The following is a 16,855-nucleotide window of genomic DNA, read 5'->3' on the forward strand; positions in this document are numbered from 1 at the left end:
TTCAACACATAATTCACTATTGTTGCTAGGGTTTCCCCCAAAAAAGAGAAGGCAGCCCCACTGTCAAGGAAGCATTTGATGGCTCTCCATTGCTGAGAATGTAGAGATATTAAGTCCCGCTGTTTGTTACATAACTTTTCTATTTTTTTTCCCCCCTCGTCCCGCGCCACCGAGATCACGCCTGTTTAGTAATCACCACGCTGCCTGACAAAGGGAAAACAAACCAAAAGAGATGGTTATTTCTCGTCATCAGCCGGCGTGGGGCTCTGGCTTAGTTGATAGTCTGGTAGAATGTCTGCAAGCAGTTTCTGGAACCAAAAGTAATACGCTGGTATCGGCCCCGGCTCAAGATTCCACCAGCGTCCCGCTGTTCCAAGTACATAATAACTTATTCCCTTGTATCCGATTCCCACGCCACCAGGTCCGTGTCAGCTTAATGGACATCATACTATGGTTAACGCCACGCCGCGTTTCTTCCCGAGAAAGAAGGATATTTCTTCTCAGCCGGCGTGGGGATATGGCTTAGTTCGGTCTATAGAGATGGCTACCACTTTGGTGGCCTTCAATATTTCAGCAAAAGACTTACTATTCTTGTTAGGATTTCCCACTAAAGTCCGACCCATTAAAAGGGAACCATTTCATATTGGTGATGATTAAATGACAATAGGTTGCGTGGCCATGGCAGCAGCCTCGCGGCTTTGAATTTCTGTATAAAGTCCAGGGAAAGTACAGCCAGAAATTACACGTCGCTACAAACTTTAACCCTATTATGGTCCCCCCAAAGTCCAACCCATTGCAAAGGAACCATTTCATATTGCTGATGATTAGATGACATTAGGCTGCCGCGGCCGCGCGGTTTTGGGTTTCTATATAAAGTCCAGGGAAAATTCTGCCTAAAATTCTATCGCTACAATCTTTTACCCTTTAACAAAAAACTAAGTACTATTGTTTGGAGTTTCCCCCCATGTTAAGCCCTGCCAAAAAGGAACATTTACACGTTGCTGACAATCAAGTGATATTAGGTCTCGCGGCTGCTATCGCACCCGCGCGTTTTTGAATTTCTATATGAAGTCCAAGGAAAATTCTTTTGGTAATTGCACCACTCACAAAGGAGCGTCCCCACATGGCTCTGTGCTTAAATGTCGGCCGGCACAGGGCGGATCCGGGAGTCCCGCCCATCGGCTATCCCGGGCTTCCTGTAGAGTCTAAAAACCAGCTATACCCTCGCTGCGTTCAAAAAGAAAGAGTTGAGAGAGAAAAGAGCATACCCTGCCGGCAGCGCCTGGGCCAGAAGCTCCCAGCACACAGTTTGGAGGCATTTTGGGGGCGCCGCTCGTGTCCAAAGTGGTTCAGTTGCCTCCGGGGTCGATCTCGTGCGGGGCCGCAAAAGGTGTAGTCCCATTTGTTAATCTTTGCTTCCACTTGTTTGGTCAGTGGTGTTTCATGTTTGAAGATACCTTTAGCTTCAATATCATGGAGGGTTTGGGCTATGTTTTCTTCCATGTGTCTTATGGATTCAGGTCTGATGTTGAGGTCTTAAATTCGTTTGATCTGACTTTTGTGCATGGTGTTAGATAGAGGTCAGAGTTCAATTTTTTACATGTAGCCGTCCATTTTCCCAGCACCACTTGTTAAAGAGGCTTTCCATGCTTCACTTTATATTTGTTGCTCCATTGTCAAACATTAAGTTATCACATACTTGAGGGTCTGTACCAAGATATTCAACTCTATTCCATTGGTCTGTGGTTCTGTCTTTATTCTAATACCATACTGTTATAATTGTTACTGCTTTGTAGTACATTTTGAGATTGGGGAAGGTGATGCCCCCCATCTTCTTTTTCCCAAAAACTGCTTTAGCTATTTGTGGAGGTTTATTGTTCCATATGAATTTCAGGAGTTTTTGACCTATTTTTTGAAAAATTTCATGAATATTCTTATAGGGACCACATTGAATCAGTATAATGTTTTGGGGAGTATTGGTATTTTGACAATGTTAATTATCCCAACCCATGAGCAGGGGATGTGTTTTCATTTTCTTGTGTTCTCTTTTATTTCTTGAAGTAAAGTTTTGTAGTTTTCTTTGTACAGTTTCTTTAGTTAAGCTGATTCCAAGATACTTGATTTTCTGCAGTACAATTATGAACAGATTGTTTTTTAAATATCACTATCCTCTCTTCCATTATTTGCATATAGAAAAGCCATTGACTTTTGGGTATTCATTTTGTAGCCTGCCACTCTATTATACAAATCTGTTGTTTCTAGGAGCTTTTTTTGTGAAGACTTTAAGGTTCTCTAATTATAGTGTCATGCCATCTGCAAATAGTCAGAGCTTGACTTCTTCCTTTCCTATCTGGATGCCCTTAGTATCTTTTCTTCCCTAACTGCTATGGCAAGTACTTCCAGTAGTATATTGAACAGAAGTGGTGAGAGTGGGCAACATTGTCTTGTCCCAGATCTTAGGGGAAAGGCTTTGTTTTTTCCTCATTGAGAATAATGCTTGCTGTAGGCTTGTGGTAGACAACTTTGCTATATTGAGGAAGATTCCTTCAATTCCCATTTTGTTGAGAGTTTTTATCATGAACGGGTGCTGGATCTTGTCAAAAGCTTTCTCTGCATCTATTGATATGATAATATAGTTTCAATTTTTCCGTTTATTAGTAGAGAGAGTATGGGGAATATTGTGTGCCATGGAGGCAGGGAGAGGGTGGGAAAGGGGGGTTATACCCAGGATATTGGTGGTGGGGAATGTGCACTGGTGGAGGGATGGGTGTTTGATCATTGTGAGATTGTAACCCAAACATGAAAGTTTGTAACTATCTCATGGTGATTCAATAAAATTTAAGAAAAAAATTTTTCCTTTTATTGAAATGATGTATTTTGTTGATTAACTTGCGAATGTTAAGTCATCCTTGCATTCCCAGGAAGAGTCCTACTTGGTCATGGTGTATGATCTTTTTGATAAGTTGTTGGATTCTATTTGCTAGTACTTTGTTGAGGATCTTTGCAAGTATGTTCATATGGAATATCAGTCTGTAGTTTTCTCTATTTTTTGTAGTACCTCTTTGATTTTGGTATCAAGGTAGTGTTTGCCTCATAAAAACTGTTGGGGAATGTTTCTGTTTCTTCAATTTCCTGGGAAAGCTTGAAAAGGACTGGTAGTAGGTCCTCTTTAAAGGTCTGGAAGAATTCACAAGTAAATCTCTCTGGACCTGGGCTTTTGTATATGGGAAGACTTTTGATTACCATTTCAATTTATTCAATAGTGGTAGGTCTGTTCAGGTATTCCAAACTTGAGAGATTACAGTACTTCATGAATATAATCATTTCTTCTAGTTTATCTTGTTTTGTAGCATACAGACTCTTGAAGTAATCTCTGATGATCTTTTGAATTTCCATGATTTCTGTTATTATGTCCCCCCTTTTGTTTCTGATTCAGTTTATTATTCAGTCTCTCTCTTTGTGAGTCTTCATGGTGGTTTATTGATCTTGTTTATTTTCAAAGAACCAGTTCTTGGTTTCATTAATCTTTTGAACTGTTTTTGGGTTTCAAGCTCATTGATTTCTGCTCTAATTTTTATTATTTCCTTCCTCCTGCCTGGTTTAGTCTCTTTTTGTTGGTTATTTTCTAAGATTTTAAGCTGTTATTTATGTGGGCTCTTTCTTCCTTCCTGATTAATGCTTGCAGAGTTATAAACTTTCCTCTTAACACTGCTTTTGCTGTGTGCCACAAGTTCTGGTAGCTCGTGTCCTTATTCTCACTTGTTTCTAGGAATCTTTTGATTTCTTCTTTGATTTCTTTTCTAACCCACTGGTTGTTCAATAGTGAGCTATTTAATTTCCAGGTGTTTGATTTGATTATCCATTTTCGTGTGTGATTCACTTCTGCTTTCAGTGCATCGTGATCTGAAAAGACAGGTGATAGAATGTCTATTTTCTTGATTTTATTGAGGTATGTTTTGTGGCCCAGCATGTGGTCTATCTTGGAGAATGTTCCAATGTGCACTGGAGAGGAATGTGGATTTGGCTCTTTAGAGATGAAAAACCTTATAAATATCTACTATCCCTCTGTCTTCCATTTCTTCCTTCAAGGCCAGTATTTCCTTGCTGAGTTTTAGTCTTGTTGATCTATCAAGGGGTGGCAAAACAGTGTTGAAGTCTCCAACTACTATTGTATTGCTACCAATGGGCCTCCTTGAAATCTATTAGTAGTTGTTTTAAGTATTTTGCTGGCTCCTTAGTAGATGTGTATATATTTAGGAGTGTAATTTCTTCCTGACATAATTTATCCCTTGATTATTAAGAAATGGACTTTGCTGTCCCTTCTAACCATTTTCAGCCTGAATTCTATGTTATTGGATACTAGTATGGCCACCTCAGCCTTTATGAAGGAGTTGCTTGCTTGAAGAATTGTTTTCTAGCCTTTGACTTTTAGTCTGTGTTTACTATGACTTCAAATGTGTTTCTTGTAGGCATCAGAATGTTGGATTCAGTTTTCTAATCCATTGTGCCACTCTATGTGTCTTAATTGGTTCATTTAGACCATTGACATTGAGAGATTATTGTCATAGGGTTTTGTGCCATCTTTTTATAGAAGCTTGTTGTGTTTGAGGGGTTTGTCTTGTCTGATATTAGGCCCTTCAGTACTTCTTTTAAAGTTGGTTTTGAGTCTACGAAGATCCTGAACTGTTATTTATCCATGAAGTTGTGTATCGTTCTTTCAAATCTGAATGAGAGTCCAGCCAGATAAAGTATTATTATAAGGCGTTCATTTCATTGAGTTTTTTTCTCTCTATTCCACCACTGTCTTTGGGCACTGAAGGCTTCTTCTGATAATCTGCTGTGAATCTAAGGGTTTCTCCTTTGTTGTGGGCAGTAAATTTATTTTTAAGTTAGCATAGTTGAGAATGGAAACAGATCAAACTTAACCCTAACTATAACCCCCAAAACCTAACTGTGACTCCACAACTCCTGGTCTTCACATTGGCTCATTGTTCTATGTAATTTTATGAAGCAAACTGGAGACCAATGGAGAAAGATACTGGAAAGAATTTCAGCTAAAAAGAAGGAAGAATCTCCTAGCAGAGCCATGAGAGAAGCTGCTGTAAAAGGATCATCAGGCAAGGTTGGCTGAGGGCATCCTTTTAGAGGCCGAGAGGAGATGGGCCAGCTAACCAGCTCTAAGGATCCTGTCATCTATGATTAAGTCTGTGATCACTGTTAAAGCTCCTTCCAAAGTTTTAGATGCCCAGTGGGGACTGAAGATCTCTGTGGGTGCAGTATCTAGACTAATGGTTCCATGTGTTTAGTGTGAAGTCATTGGGAAGTATAGTAGCCTGCTGGAATTTTCTCTAAATGATCCCACAGAGCCAGATGATTAGGAAGGCTTTCAGTTAAAGAAAAGGATCCAACCCAATCATGTAAGCAAGATGGGAATTTATCAGAAAAGGCTAACAGAATGAACCAGAGCCAGAGGGTCAGGCAAAAAACAATGAGCAGAGTGACCCTGTAGGGCATAAAATGGAATGTTGGCAGGAATAACCTGTCTCTGTCCCATAACAGCACAAGCAGACCTGCATTTTGTTTCCTCTCATCCAAGGTTAAATCCTGGGTCAGAGTGTTCTGGGTTCCTTGCTACAGTGGTGGCTGCCAGGTCCAAAAAGAGAGAGATATGGACCAGATGTCTTCTGTGGTGAGAGAAAAGGCACAGACACAGTCCTGTCAACTTGTGGTGCAGGAGGAAAAACTCCCACTGTATCCCATTTAATTGCAGGGATATGAACTCAGATGTGCTTAGTTCTCAGACTGGATAAAAAGATATGCCGAGCTCATCCCTGACCATTGCTGCCCACCACCTACTCTAGCCTCACAGGGACTACAAGCTTATTAGCCTTTGTCAATGTATGGATATGAAGGTAGCATTAAAAAATCATAAAGTACACTGAAACATGAGCATAACATTTTATTTTATTTTTCTCTTTTATTCTTGCAATTTTTATTGGCTAAGTTTATCATAGTCATTATCGTATTTAATCCTTCCAATATTATTATGGATTATAAATAGCTCAAGCCTGTGAGCACATTCTCTTTATCTTGTTAAACTACCTTTTTTTTGAGGCCATACAACATCTGTTATCGATTACTATAGAGGAACCCAGCAGAACCTACCTTGGAGCTTGGCAAATGGAAGGTTCCCAGTAAAATCTGAATGAGGGCTGGAAAAATAGCTCAATGGGCTGAGCACGTACTTTGCATATGGGTGGTCCAGGTTTAGTTCCCAGTACCACATATGCCTCTCCCTGCCCTGTTCCATGCACCACCAGAAACAACTCCTGAGCACAGAGCCAGGAGCATAGTTGGTGTGCTCCAGAACAAACAAACAAGCAAACAAACAAACAAAAACAAATCACAAAACAAGTGAAAACATAAATGAACTGCCAGTGAATGGTGTCACCCTATCCAAGAGTTTGTTTTCTGTGTTTTCAGTGAGCTGTGGTCAACCCTGGCCTACAAATATGACATACAATATTATAGTTTGAAAGAAAATAGAATCACATTGCTTTTGTTATTATAGTGCACTGCTATAATTTTTCTATCTCATTCGTCATTGTTGTTAATCTCTTAATGTGCCAAATTTTAAATTAAACTATCTTGGCGATGTAGTTATAGGAAAAAATAAAATACATGTAGGAGTCAGGACTATCTACAATTTCAGGCATCCACTGTGGGATGAATAGATGAAGGGTGAGGTACTTACTATATTTTACTCTTACCTAATTTTTATTCCCTTCTTGGCATCTTTATGCATTCACAGAGGCAGAGAGCATCTCTAAAATTATTGATCCCCAGGTGACCATGGGCATTCAACCCAGTTAGGCCATGGTTAAAGCCACTAAGAGTATCTACAAAAGAGTATATCTGGAGGTCTCTGCTCTAGTAATATGCAGTGCTGTTTCAGACTAGACTATGTAGATTATGTAGACTATATGGTAAGTCTGTATGCTTAACACTAGACAGAATTTAGTGCTTCCTTCTCTGAAAAAAATTTATTAGAATTAGAGGAAATAAAAAAAGTGGGAATGTTGTTAAGATTTGGACTTGGAGAATCAATCATGCTGACCTGAAACGTAATTCTAACTCCTCCACACAAGAGTTTTGTGACCTTTGAGAAGATCATCAACATTTTCTAAGTCTTGTTTTCCCATCTGTAAAGGGGTAAAATACTTGTTCCTTCTGAGATTGGTGTGACCCTTAAGTGAGATGATTCCGGTCAGGAAATGGTGAGTATTTAGTAGGACTGGCTTCTGCTGTGCTTGCTGCTCAAAGCTAAAATAATAATAATAATAATAATAATAATAATAATAATAATAAAATTAAATTAAGTTTTTAAAAAATGGAGGGCCAGAGAGGGGAAGTTAGTACAAGGGTTTCTTGCATGCCACTGACTCAGTTCAATCCTGGTACCACAAGCTCCTTCTCCCAGAATCACCAGATATAGCTTTGTAGTCCTCAAGGATCTCCAGGTGTTGACCCTGGAGGCATCCAACACTGGAAGGGATGTTCATCCAACTGTGGTTCAGTTGCCCAAGTATTTCAGGGAATGAGTCTGAAACTCTGAGCCCCATACCCCTTCCCCACAAAAATCGCCTGGGGTAACTGCTCCCAACGCTAATAATGGTTGATGCTGGAGTGTCAGGAAGGCAGTATTTTTCTTTTAGCGTTTTTTATAACAAAATCATGGAATGAGGGGCTGGAGAGTAGGTTGTTTGTTTTTCATGTGGCAGACCTGGGTTCAGTTCTTGGCATTCCATATGGTCCCTCTTTCTCTCTCTCTCACTCACTCGCTCTCTTGCTCTCTAGATAGATAGATAGATAGATAGATAGATAGATAGATAGATAGATAGATAGATAGATAGATAGATAGATATTGAGAGAGACGGAGAGAGCAAGAGAGAGGAACTTTGGCATCAGGGTATTTAGGGATAGTACATTTTGAAAATAGAGCTGCACTGCAAACAACAAAATAGCCCAGAGTGGGGAAACAGCTAATGAATTATGGGGAGTCAAATAATGGGAAAGTACGTCACATGGCAACATTATTAAAGTGGTCGTTACAAGGAGTTCATTCAAGACAAAGTCTCTGGAGATATTGGTGGTGGGGAATGTGCACTGGTGGAGGGATGGGTGTTTGATCATTGCATGATTGTAACTCAGACATGAAAGCTTGTAACTATATCTCACAGTGATTCAATAATAATTAAAAAAAGGACAAAGGCTCATGTGAAAAAGAGACACATCCTGTTTAACAGTGCTCAGGGACCTCAGGGTCTCATAGGGGTTGTTGCTTATTGAAAGGATTTGAACTTTTCCTCTGAATTTTACTGGGAACCAATTGAGCAAAGAAGGGACACTCTTTTTTTAGGTTTTAAGAGGGTCACCTTGACAGTTATGTGAAAGCAGGAACAGGGAGTTGGGAAGGGGGTGAGATAGGAGGAGAGAAGGGTAAGGATTATATAAAGTAAGAAATTATTGCAATACTTTAGATCTTCGCCAAAGCTCAAGGTGAAATCAGTGGAGCTGGGGGAAAAAAGTGGTGGTTTCTAAATATATTCTGAATTGGAGACAATGAATTAGTTGTGTCGATAAGACAGAGATGAATAATGGGGTGACCAGAGGTTTGGGTCTGAATATTTCTATCTACTGCACTGTAGAGGGGATGTGTATATATGCATGGATCTCAGAACATGGCACTGAGGTGAAACTCCCCCCAACAATCTTAACCTCACTGTGACCCTTTTCTCTTGTAAAGTAGGAATTATAATAGTATGGGCTTCACTGGGTTTTGAAAGCATTAAGTGAATTAATGCACGTTACATGCTCAGAACTGCCTCTGGAAAAAACCCGAAATGCTAGGAAAGTTACATAATAACTGTTCCTTTCCTAACTTTATATTGTCAATGAGAGTCTTATCTTTGTTCACTCTGACTTTCCTTACTACGTAGGTGCTCTCTGATGGGGTTTGACCTGAACCGTCACTGGCTGGATCCCTCTCCATGGGCCCACCCTACACTGCATGGGGTGAAACAGCTCATTGTCCAGATGTACAACGATCCGGTGAGTCATCCTCAGCAGCTGCTGGTCTTAAGATTTGATCTGGAAAAATGATGTGCTGTGCTGGTAAAGTTCATTAAGTTGCAAATTAGGAATCCAGCTTCAAAACCTACTGATCTTGTTTCTGAATTCATTTGACCCAAGTACTTTCTCCAGTCCCACCCTTCACTACTATTGGACTCAGCTTTAGGGATCTCTTGAGATAGAGATGCTCTGGCGTTGTGCAGAGTGGTTTATAGAGGGGCTTGAGGGAAATTAGGAGATAGGGAGCAACCAGTACTTGATTCTCCTGGAGATGGAGAGCCACTGGAAGGCTTGAAACAGCAAAGCGACAAGATCAGGTGTGCATTCAGAAGGTTCCCTCCGGGAAGAGGGTGGATTTAAAGCATGCCAATCTGGAACCAGGAGTGCCCACTATGCTGTGGGGAGCCTTGGAAGTGCAGGAGGTGGAGTTGTCAAAAGGGAGACAGGAGTTAGCAGGTGACAATGAGAGAAACAGGGGAGTGCACAATCCTTGAGATTTAGCTTGGAGAGTTGGAGAAAGTTGGTAATCTTCCTAAAAGGGGACCTGGGAGGCACAGGAAGTGTTGGGGAGCTTTAGGCATATTGCTTTTTCAATTGGAAGAAAGATATGCTCTGGGACTGTACCAGAATTAGCCCTCTGGAGAGAGAATGGTGGCATTTTCTTCAAAGGCTGCCATCCTGGCCTGGTGCTCTATAAACCCTTCTCCTCCCCCAGGGACATTGGAATGGAAATGATCTTGACAAAGGAGGATTGAACCCAGGGGCCTGACTGCACTAGATCTCAGATATGAAGTGTTTCATGGCCCACTCCAAAGACAGCCCCCAGTGGACAGCGTGGCCCTTGTTTTCCAGTAGTGATTGATCGTCCCTCTGGGCAGGCTCTGGCTGATTCATCTCATCCCTAGAGCCCAGCAGGGACTGACTCTGGGCAGACAAGGCACTCAGCATGAACACTGAGCATGCGATGAAGCAAGTCGCCTCTGAGGTGTGACTTTTTATAACATTCTCCTGATAAAAAGACACAAATGAATCACAGACCCTCTCCCCCTCAGAGTGTCCTTGAACTCTTCTGCCACCACTTACTTAAGGCTCGGATTTGTGGCTTCACATCACACTATGAGCCACACAACTAGCTGCTCACACACAAGAGCACACACCGGGCCTTCCTCTCACACCTGCACCCAGCTGTAATATGAAAAAACAAAGCTCGTATATGTATGGGCTTCTTAGGTCTATCAATCTGCATCTCAGTGTGAGTCTGGTTTGTTAGACAAAGCTTGAGAAGAGTTGGATCAGTGAAATTTTGAGAGGAGGTTTTGGTTTAAAACACCCCATTAATTGAATGCAACACACATTTTTCAGTGTCACCATGTGCAAAGTCCCTGGGTTACCTCTGGGTTTATAAAGATTAATGGGGGTAAAGTCTTAGGCCAGAAGGACTTGAGACCAAACAGTCACAAGACCAAATGCCCTTGTGAACCATTTTAATCCAAGGCAGCCAGGAATATGTGCTTTTAAAGACAAAAAAGCAATGTTTGGGTCACATGGGACTAGGTAAAATTAATTCAGTGGTTTGTGTGTGTGTATGTCTATGTGCATGTATGAGTGTGTGCATGTGTGCATGTGTGAGTGTATGTGCATGTGCATGTGTGTGTGTCTGTGTGTGTGTCTGTCTGTCTGTATGTGTGTGTCTGAAGAGATCCCAGAAGATTTTTACAAAGAATCTGGAGTAGGACTTTCGGGCTAGGTCTACTTTATCTGCTAGAAGTGGAAGACTTAAGGAACCAAGCCATAGAATGGAGATGAAGCCCTCAGCTGTTTGGGTGACACACAGGATTTATGACTGGTTTCTGCAAGAGGGCAGATGGAGAGGCAGATGCAAGGAAGCTCATGGAAAAGTTTGAATACTGAGTAAGGAATTAGCTTATTCTTAAGGAACATGCTCTCTTTTCATTAAAATGACTCTGAGGTCCTATTTTAAATGGACTTTTAATTGAATTAAATATCATAACAGTAAAACAATCAAGACACTGGAATTAAATGTCACTTGTGAAGAATATTCCAAATTCTCTCTCCATCTCTGTCTGTCTGTCTCTGTCTGTCTCCCTCCTTCTCTCTCTTTCTTTCTCTCTCTCTCTCTCTGTGCATAATAGTAGATAATAATCAAAGATATTTGGGTAAGAGAGATCAAGGAGGGGCCATAGCAATAGTACAGGAGGTAGGACATTTGCCTTGCATGAGGCCGACCCAAGTTCGATCCCCAGCATCCCATATGGTCCCCTGAGCACCACCAGGAGTAATTCCTGAGTTCAGAGCCAGGAGTAACCCCTATGCACCGCCAGGTGTGACCCAAAAAAGAAAAAGAAAGAGAGAGAGAGAGAGAGAGAGAGAGAGAGAGAGAGAGATCAAGGAATATTATTTCCCACCCTCAGGCCCCACCCCGACCCCCATTAGGCAATTTCGAATCTCTCTGAAATTTGAATTCAACTTGTTACTTCTTGTTGCTTAAAGGAATATAACAATGCCCCTTAGCTGTGACATGAAGGCCAACATACTCATTGTGTATATTCTGGGTGCATCTGGCCATTCCCAGGAACCCAAATGGAGGATGCACCATAGAGAATGTTATGTTGGCCCATGCTCTGGATGATCCTTTAGTAAAGCAGGGATACAAGTATATTGATTAAGTGGAGACAGCGCCTTAGATACCTTGTGGACACAACAGCCCAGGGCAAAGATGGTGGGGTTCCCTGGGAGAGTAATTGGGGCTCCTTAAAGAAGGATGGCCCAGAGAGATAGGAACTGGTTGTTGGAGGTAAGGAGGTCCTCTCCTGAGTCCTTTGTGGCCTGAGATTGCTTTCTCTAGGGACCTTTCTTATTAGTGAGTGATTTTACCCCCTTTCACTGGAGAAGAAAGACCCTCTCTGCTGCTGCCTATGTTGCTATAACAACTTGGCTGTAGCTCTGTTAGACACATCCGTTTCCTTAAATCATTGAAAGAAAATTAGCTGCCATAACAACAAGGAGCCATATTTAAAATAGAGTCACATACGGACTGGGATATTTCTCCCCCCCCCCCTTGCTTGCTTCCTATTATCCTCCAGATAAACTGCTCTTTTTCTGTCAAATGCAAAATAAATAAATTATATCACATTGTCTTGATAAACAGAGAGCAGTGGGTGACAACATGATCACACAGCACACACAGAGGCAGCACTCACTCACAATCACATCAAATCCACACCCAGCCTAGAGACACACAGAGGGTACCCTTTTCCCAGCACAAGCAGAACACAAAGGCACAAACCCAAACAGAAAACACAGACAATCAAGTGTTAGTTATCCACACCCACATCCAGCCACAACCACATTCTCACTTTTATCATTCACTTAAGTGCCATGGGATCGCCTACCAGGTCTGGCCTTAGCCTGTCAGAGGTCCAGCATCAACCAGCCTGGGAGACCTGAACTGGCAGCTCTTCAGAGAGACCAAGAAATTGTGTGCCTCTCCGACTGCCTAGGAGGGGAACCTCGCTCAGTGAAGAGATACACCAAATTTGGGAAGGACCAGGGATGTAGTCTAAAATGTTGGGACACCTCCTTTTCACCCCAGAGTGAAGTACCACCCCTGGTAAAAACGCACATCTCTTGAGCATTTGCAGATTGGCCTCAAAAGGCCCAGGAATTCTGGAATCTGGACTCCAAGGCTTTCAGACCTTTACTCAGTCCCCAGGTCTCTAAAGTATCATCAACCGAAAGAATCTGTAAAAAAAGAGTTAAAACCTCAGGGATGTGTCTCTGCAGCAGCAAGACAGGTTGAGAACATTGACTCCTACTCCCTGTCCCCACACATTTCCAGCTAAGTTGCAAATCCCTTCCACCATAAAGGCTCTGCTTTCTCCTCCATCCTGCAGTCCTCTGCAATAGCACTGGCTTCTCTGTGAGAACCTCTTGAATATGAATTGAAATGCTCTCTCTGCCTAGGATAGTTGGTTGGATGAGATGAGAAGGCCTCTCCAGTAAAGTGTACATATTGCTATGTTTCAGCAATAGTTTTCTGTCTCCTGTATGCTGAGACTTTAAAAACAAAAGTGCTCTTTTTCAGACTCCACTTCAGGACCTAGAAGTGTCCAGAACTTAGTAGACACTATGAATATTTGTGGACATTTTGGTAGTTTCCACATTGTTTGTCATCAAAAGTGCCTTGACCTGAAATATCCCAGAGAAATTCCTTATACTCTTGACTTTGAAATCTCCATGATTCTCTCTCACTATGTTGCATGTTCATGAACTCATCATCTTTCCTTCATTTCTTGCCTGTATTTATCTCTTGCCTGTATTGATCCCACATACAACATCTTTTCTCCAAATATGGAAATTCCAGAAAGATGGTAGAATCTGGCCATGTAGGATCTCTACCAAAAACCCATAAATTCTCAATTTTTTAAAACTCCCTTTCTTCTACTAATACCTATCCCATTTACTTTGGTTCCAGATTAGACCAAGGTTACTTCTGCTCTTCCCCTGCCTTCTGTCCACCCCTCTCTCCATGCTGCAATGGCTAAAAAGAGGTTTCTATGGGCAACTGACCTATCCTGGAACAATCTCCTCACAGCCCAACCACTGCACTCTGTCTCCAGAACTTCTCTTCAAGGATCTTTGACAATGAGTCTATCCCCTTTCACTCTATATAAGACTCCTCCCACTCAGGACTCCTGTTGTGATCTGAACAGTACAGTTTTCTAGATCACATAAGGGAGTGCTATAGTGGGAAGCAGTTCTGACCTATTACCATGGAGTAGTCCAGGTTACATTCTTAGGGTATTTGGTATGAAATGAGTGTGAAATGCTATTTTTTTAATAAATATCTTTGGTTGTTATTGTTCAGATGCTCTTGATCCCAGGATGTATACTTGCTGGTACATCAGATAGCATATTGCATTTCAGAAATTGGCCTTAGCTGTGGGAAATCAAGTAAGCTAGATTTCCTAATTAATCCATTATTTACCATGGTGGAGGAAGCTGAATTCTGATGAAAGTGATGAGATTCATCACTTATCCTGCTTCCAGCAAGACCCGAACCCTGTTTAGCCTTCCATCAAAAAGTCACTCTTGTCCTCTCAAAGTTCTAACGCCCATCTCACAAGCTCTGTGGTCCTTTGTGTTTTCCTGTGACAAGTCTTTTCAGTTGAAACCTGACAATGAGACTTGATGCTCTTCCATTTCAGCAAGCCTTGTTAGGCTCATACTACTTGCCTTTATGTCAAGGCTAACAAAGTATATAGATAACAGACCAACCTTCCTATAATCTTGGAAAAATATTATTTGTATCTCCATTTATTAATAAATATTTCCTGGGTTTTGATACTATACATTGGGACATGCAGGCAAATACCTTCAAAACCAAAAATGCTGATGGGGGAGCAGGGGGTGGAGAGATGGTAAAGAGGATAAGGCACTTGCCTTGCACGCAACAGACCCCAGTTTGGATCACCAATAACCAGCTAACTCAGACTGGATCGCCTGCACCCCATGTGGTATTTCCAAGCCTGCCAGCAATCATCCCTGAGCCCAGAATCAGGAGTAAATCCTGAGCACAGCTGGGTGTGGACCAAAGGACACCCCCCTCAAAAAAAAAAAAAAAAAGCAACGCTGATCAAAATAGATCTGTTTTCAGAAAAATTGCAAAAGGTGTAAGAACCCTCATGCATAGGACTCTTCTTAATTTTAAGTGAACGGTATGGTTTTGTGATGAAGTGTTCAGACTCAGGCCTGCATTTAAGTATCATTTTAGTACTCTGTTGTTAAGTTCCCCAAGTTTCTTAACCTTGTTGAAGCTTAGACTATTATCCCAGGTCTATATGTTATCAAGAGATGTTAGTTCTTATTTGTGTTTAATTGTGTTTAATAAATGTAATTGTGTAAATAAATAAATTGTGTTTAAATAAATGTAATTAAATAAAGGATTTTGTGGTCTTCAAGAGTTTGCAAGGCCCTGATTTGGTAATGTAGAATCAGAAAGTCAATGATTGTAGGGCAGGGTGGAAAGTATTAAGACAAACTAAGGATCTGGCTGCCATGTGAGAAAAGCAGATCTTCTGAACTGGACTTGGTGAGTTTGAAGGAAGAGTAGGGACTGTTTAGAAAGGACGTGGGAGCATAGAAGGCAGTGGGAGCAGTGTGCACACATATAGAAGGCAGGTGAATATACTCAGGAAATTCCAAGGAGTTTGGTTGACGGACGAGGCTGGAGTGCAACAGAAACCCAAGTTCTTCAGAAGGCCCCCTGCCAAATAGAAATCTATTTAAAAATCAAAATCAGAATTGATTTTTTCCAACAAAGTTACTGGTGGAAGGGGTTTGTGGAAGGGGCACATGGGTAGGTGAAAGAGGTTTGTGGAAGGGAGAAACAAGCTTGTGCCAGGAGAGTGTGCCGTGATTGACTCTTAGAAAGGGTTTCTTTTAACTCTAATGCAACAGCATTCAAAGACACTTACCCAATCCAGCAACTTCCATGCTTGTTGCTAGGAAACTTTGCACTGGTCTCCAGGAACTGTGAATTGGCCTTGGCCTAGTGATCCCTGCATGACTAAGTGAGGTCTTGCTACACACAGCTTCCAAAGCTTGGCACGCCGCACTCCAGGCTATGCATGCCTAGTAGAGATCCACTAACACAGTCCCCACTAAGATGGCAGTGCTCCAACATCCTAGAAAGCTCTTAGCCTGCAGATTGCTTAATACTGCTCAAGCTCCAAGGCTAAGAATTCTCCTTTGTCTTGCTGGAGGGGGAGTTGCAGTTATCTTGTCAGTAGAATTTGTTAGCATGGTAGTGTTCTGCCTTGAGGCAAGATCTCTGAGGAATTTACAGGTTGGGCTTATTGATTGGGGTCAGGGCCTTATTCTTCCTTAAGCTGGAAGTGAGGCTGAGTAGTAGGCAAAGGTCAGTAATAGAGAAACCTGTGGGTCACAGCAGGAAGTATGCACTTGATCCTGAAGTTATACTATACAATCTCTCTTCAGGGACCAGAGAAGATATAGAATTCTGCAATAGGAGAAAAACATGTCTGATAAAATGGCTGACTCTCTGGGTTTTAAAATATGTAGTGTTTTTGCTTTGAACCAGCAATTACAGTACTAGAAACCTAGAATAAAAATCATCTGAAGTGTGAACAAGGATTTATGTTAAAATAAGTCCATAGAATCATTATTTATAAATAGTGAAAAGCTGAGAAAAATCTAAATGCCTAACAGTAGGGAACTGATTAAGTGTGTTAGAAACATTCATATAATGGATGTTTATGAAGAGTTTATAATACTTTGAAAAGACGCTATAATTTTAAGTGAAAAAAAGCAGAAGACAGTGTTGTATATGGATTATATGTTAAGACATATATAACAACTGGGTTTAATACACAAAAAGAATTGATTTGAGCTAGATGTTAACTATGGTATTTCTGGGTGTAAGGGTTTCCTTATTTCCCTCTGATTTTTTTTATAATTCCCAATAATTTTCCACAAGTATATTTCAATTTTACAATTAATGGGGAAAATATGGAAATAGGATAAGATTTGGTGACCCAGAGGTAAAGAAAGACCTAGTTTTATTAAAAACAAACAAACAAAACTCATTAGCATCAACTCAATCCCCAAGGAAAGAAACTCATGGAGTCAGCCCAGTCATAGTATAGAACAGAAATTCCCAAACTTATTTGACCTACCTCCC

General features: G+C 41.2%; 1 protein-coding gene across 1 annotated transcript in view; it reads left to right on the forward strand.

Annotated features, from left to right (window-relative positions):
* The window catches only part of AGBL4 (AGBL carboxypeptidase 4), a 1,336,770-nt gene that overhangs the window by 1,238,719 nt on the left and 81,196 nt on the right, over positions 1–16,855 (forward strand). Inside the window, exon 9 of the mRNA XM_004607339.2 lies at positions 9,000–9,111. Coding sequence (XP_004607396.2) covers positions 9,000–9,111 — 112 coding nt within the window. The remainder of the gene's footprint in view (positions 1–8,999; positions 9,112–16,855) is intronic.

The sequence above is a fragment of the Sorex araneus genome, chromosome 5 (assembly GCF_027595985.1).
Source record: "Sorex araneus isolate mSorAra2 chromosome 5, mSorAra2.pri, whole genome shotgun sequence".
In the NCBI taxonomy this organism is placed as follows: domain Eukaryota; kingdom Metazoa; phylum Chordata; class Mammalia; order Eulipotyphla; family Soricidae; genus Sorex; species Sorex araneus.